This window comes from Mastomys coucha, unplaced genomic scaffold (genome assembly GCF_008632895.1).
Source record: "Mastomys coucha isolate ucsf_1 unplaced genomic scaffold, UCSF_Mcou_1 pScaffold21, whole genome shotgun sequence".
Lineage (NCBI taxonomy): Eukaryota > Metazoa > Chordata > Mammalia > Rodentia > Muridae > Mastomys > Mastomys coucha.
In genome coordinates, this window is record NW_022196904.1 from 3,469,275 (window position 1) to 3,473,945 (window position 4,671).

Consider the following 4,671-nt stretch of genomic DNA (forward strand, 5'->3'; position numbering starts at 1 on the left):
AAAGAAAGAAAGAAAGAAAGAAAGAAAGAAAGAAAGAAAGAAAGAAAGAAATGTTTAATTGGGGACAAATGCCAACGTACTACATTCCAGGCAGGTATTTGATTGTTCAGAGTAACTCTAGCAAAAGTAAACCAAGCCCCCTTAGTGGTACCCTTAGGCTACCATGTATGGGAAAGTATGCCTAGATATATAGTAATAGATACACAAATACTTGATTATGAATGTGTCACTTTCTGAATAGCACAGAAACTGGAAAGCACACTTCCAGGAAAAGACTCGGGTTGCTAAGGAAGCAGAAGTAATATTACTTTTAATTGTGACATCTTCTGTACATTAGACATTATTGTGCCAGACCAACAGGATCTTATCAGATAAAAGGCATCGGCTTCTAGGAGTAAGGACCTGAGTTTGATCCCTGGGACTCATGTGGTGAAAGGGCAGAACTGAATTCAGAAAGTCATCCCCTGACCACCAATTACACATACATATGGTAGGGCAAGGGTGGATAAATTAAAAAATTGATCCCAACATTTGACTCTGAAAGTGTTCTACCAGCTCAGAGATACCCTGAAGAATTACTCAGAGAACACCCATTCACCTAAATCTGTAAGTTGCCTTGATCATGGTTTTTATCACAGTGACAGACAATTAACCAAAATAATACCTCAGGGGAATTCTAAGGGCAGATATTTAGGGCTGTGAGGGGGAGTGAGAGGAAGACATCTCAAGTCTAAACTCTTTTCATCAGTCAGGTCTAGGAAGTCCCCACTACACAAACCTGCCTTTTCCTAAACCATATGTCTCTTACCTTCATTAACTGGGGCTTTAGTCTTCACTTCTGAGACACTTTTTCTCTTCATGATGAGAGAAGGAAATACTGTATGGATTATAAGTAGGACTACTAGGTGAGGGTTATGGAGCCAGACGGTCCATGGGTTTAAATCTTAGCTCTGCAGCTCGGTGGCCTCAGGGAGATGTAATATCTTCAGGCTCCATGTCCCTAATGGGAAAGCAATGTCAGCGAAGCCTCCCTCTTAGAAGGTCAATGAGATGAACATTGGAGTGTCTGGTACACTCCATGCTTGGCAAGGGTAGAGCCATCTGGAGCCCAGATGGAGTCCTTCTTTTTAAACTATTTTTTATTTTAATTGTATTTATTTTTACATCCCAACCACAGTTTCCCTTTCCTCCTGTCCTCCCACTCTTCACTCTTTCCCCCAATCCCACCATCCACTCTTCCTCCACTTCTCTTCAGAAAAGGGCTGGCCCCCATGGATAACAACCAGACATGGCATATCAAGTTGTGGTAAGATTAGGCACCTCCTCTTCTGTTAAGGCGGGACAAGGCAACCCAGTATGGAAAAAGAGTCCCAAAGGTAGGCAACAGAGTCAGAGACAGCTCCTGCTTCCACTGTTAGGAGTCCCACAAGAAGATCAATAAAGAATTTGTAGATTTTTTTTTTCGAACGGTGCCACAGCACCCATGTGGAGTCAGGGTTCTCTTTCCATTGTGGACATCCTGGGAATCAAACTTAGGTCGTCAGGATTGGCAGCAAATGACTCTATCCACCGAGCCATTGTGATAGCCCTACAAAAGTCCCTTTTAAGAAAAGGTGGAAAGGAGCTGGTAAGATGGTTCCACGGGTTTAAAAAAAAACCCGTGCCACCAAGGCTTATGCCACCAAGCCTGAGGTCATAAGCTTCACACCAGGATCCGACATGGCAGGAGAGAACTGATATCTGCAAGATGTCCTCTCTGACCTCTTTAGGCATGTGGCACGTGCACACTTATAAAAATCAGAGCTGGAGAGACGGCTTAACAGTTAAGAGTAACTCATCCAGAGGACCTAAATTCAGCCTCCATAACTCACATAGTGACTCACCACTGCCTGTAAGAGCAGCCCCAGAGGATCTGATGCCCTCGCTGATCTCCAGAAGCACTGCACCACATGCAGGCACAGGTGCATATACACACAAAGTAAGCAAACAACAAATTTTAAAAGCAAGAATGCATGGCTGATGGCCAAGACATGCATTTCCTATATGATTTTCTGAAGTCTCACGAGAAATTCCTTCTTGAAGCCACATCCCCCACTCCACAAGGCTCTACATACATCTTGCATATGTGCACATATTTGTGCAATGAGCCCTACCTTCAGCATAATGACATGCTCTGACAGAACACTTTTCTATAACAGCTTCTCTACCGGTGAGCTGATGCCAATTACTCCGTCAGTTCTCAAAACCAATGAGCTTTGTATCCAAGCAGCATCCATCTAATTTTCCCTTTTCTTAATCCCCTCCCCCACCCCGCTCCGTGTGTGTGTGTGTGTGTGTGTGTGTGTGTGTGTGTGTGTGTGTGTGTATTCATGTGTTATTGATTTGCATGCAGTACCTACTGAGGGTGCTGGATCCCCTGGAGCTGGAGCTATCGGCATTTGTGATGATCCTATTTGTGGGTACAGGGAACAAACTTCTGCAAGAGAAGAAAGGACTCTTTACTGCTGAGCCATCTCTCAGGCCCCCAAACTCTCCATTTTCTGCTAATAAAACCTTTCCCTTTGCCTCAGCCTTGAACATGCCCATAATTTACCTCGGCACATTGCATTCTCAAAGAAATACCATTACTCCTTAGGGGTTCTTTCTTGGATCCTTCTGAGATTGATCGTTATGAATGTAAAAGCACTGAGGGAAGAAACCAGAACTGTAAATCACATCCTACCTCTAGTGCCTGAAATACAGCCAGCACTCAGTAAAGACAGCTCTTAGTAAACATCCAGATTCCCATGCTTTTTTGAATCCTGTTTCAAAGTGAGGTGTTTGAAAGCTTGGGTCCAATCTCAGTTCTGTCTCCAGGACTCCCCAGACTCACATAGGGACTTTAAGCCCAACATGTTGGTTTAATGGTATCAAGAGAGTTAGAAACTTAATCTGACCTTCCCCAGAGGAATGATGAGATTTCAGTGGAGCCCCCCAACATACAATCCTCTTTAAAAAAATTTTTTTTTAATTTTTACGTATTTATTTTGTGTGGGAGGTAGGTGTGTGTGTGGCACTGAGTGTGATACAGGTCAGAGGATAATTTGTAGTTGATTCTCTTCTTTCACCATGTGGCTCTCAGGGGACTGAAGTCATGTTATTGGCATCTTTCCCCTCTGAGCTATCTATCTCTCATGCCAGGAGAGGGAGAGAGACTATACACACATTCCCACCAGGAGGCAATGCAGCTAAACCAGACCTTGCTGATGCCTGACTCCAAACTTCTAAGTTAAATGCTTATTTCCTCTTGGGTGTTTCTTTTCTTCTTCTCCTCCTCTTCTTTTTGCATGTATGTATGTCCGTGTGTCTGTGTGTATGTGTGTTTGTATTTGTGTGTGTGTGTCTGTGCATGTGTGTGTCGGTGTGTGTGTCTGTATGTGCGTCTGTGTGTGTCTCTGTTTTGTGTATCTGTGTGTCTCCGTTTGTGTCTGTGTGTGTCTGTGTCTCTGTTTGTGTCTGTGTGTGTCTGCATGTGTGTCTGCATGTGTGTGTGCCTCTGTGTGTGTGTTTGTGTCTAAGTATGTCTGCATGTGTGTATACGTGTGTCTGTCTGTGTGTTTGTGTCTGTGTGTTTGTGTGGGTCTGCATGTGTATATACATGTGTGTGTGTATGCCTGTGTGTGTCTGTGTGTTTGTTTCTTGTGTTTTCTGCATGCAGGTGCGCCTGTGTATGTGCCTGTGTGTGTGTCTGTGTGTTTGTGTCTGTGTGTGTCTGCATGTGTATGTCTGTGTGTTTGTGTCTGTGTGTGTCTGCATGTGTGTGTCTGTGTGTTTGTGTCTGTGTGTGTCTGCATGTGTGTGTCTGTGTGTTTGTTTCTTGTGTTTTCTGCATGCAGGTATGCCTGTGTGTGTCTGTGTGTTTGTGTCTGTGTGTGTCTGCATGTGTGTCTATGTGTCTGTGTATCTGTATGTGTGTCTGTGTGTGTATGCACATGTCTGTCTGTATGTGTGTGTCTGTCTGTATGTGTGTGTCTGTCTGTGTGTGTCTGCATGTGTGTCTGTATATCTGTATGTGTCTGTGTGTATGCACGTGTCCGTATGCATGTGTGTGTCTGTGTGTGTCTACATGTGTTTCTGTGTGTCTGTGTATCTGTATGTGTGTCTGTGTGTGTATGCACATGTCTGTCTGTATGTGTGTGTCTGTCTGTGTGTGTCTGTGTATCTGTATGTGTCTATGTGTGTGTTTGTGTGTATGCACGTGTCCATATGCATGTGTGTGTCTGTGTGTGTCTACATGTGTTTCTGTGTGTCTGTGTGTGTGTCAGTGTGTGTCTGCATGTGGAGGGAGGGAGTGCATGTGCCTATGTATGTGCAGAGCCCCAGGGTTGACATCAGGCATCTTCTATGGTTCTTCTCCCCCTTATATATTGAGGCAAGGACTTCCCCATCATTGTTTTAGCTAGTCAGGCAAGACAGCTTTCTGTACACGTTCTGTCTCCTCTTCTCGAGCACTGGGGTTACAGGTAGGGCTGTATTACCTGGCTTTTATGTGGGTTCAGAGGCTCTGAATTCTAATCCTCATGATTATACAGCAGGCGGTTTACCTGTTTAGCTATTCCCCTGTAACTATCTGATCTCTCTCCCTCCCCAGCATTCCCCCAACAATAACTTTTTTTTTTTTTTTTTTTTTTT

General features: G+C 44.1%; 1 protein-coding gene across 4 annotated transcripts in view; it reads right to left on the reverse strand.

Annotated features, from left to right (window-relative positions):
• LOC116101602 (zinc finger protein 501-like) overlaps positions 1 to 4,671 on the reverse strand; it is a 21,952-nt gene that overhangs the window by 12,224 nt on the left and 5,057 nt on the right. For 2 of the 4 annotated variants that reach the window (XM_031385268.1, XM_031385267.1), the window contains exons 2-3: positions 2,400 to 2,476; positions 809 to 1,000 (exon numbers count right to left, since the gene is read on the reverse strand). In XM_031385268.1, the coding sequence (XP_031241128.1) occupies positions 809 to 860 (52 nt within the window). In that variant the 5' untranslated portion in view covers positions 861 to 1,000; positions 2,400 to 2,476. Of the gene's footprint in view, positions 1 to 808; positions 1,001 to 2,395; positions 2,477 to 2,593; positions 3,368 to 4,671 lie in introns of those variants that run through there. The other 2 variants (XM_031385266.1, XM_031385269.1) reach the window with 2 other exon arrangements.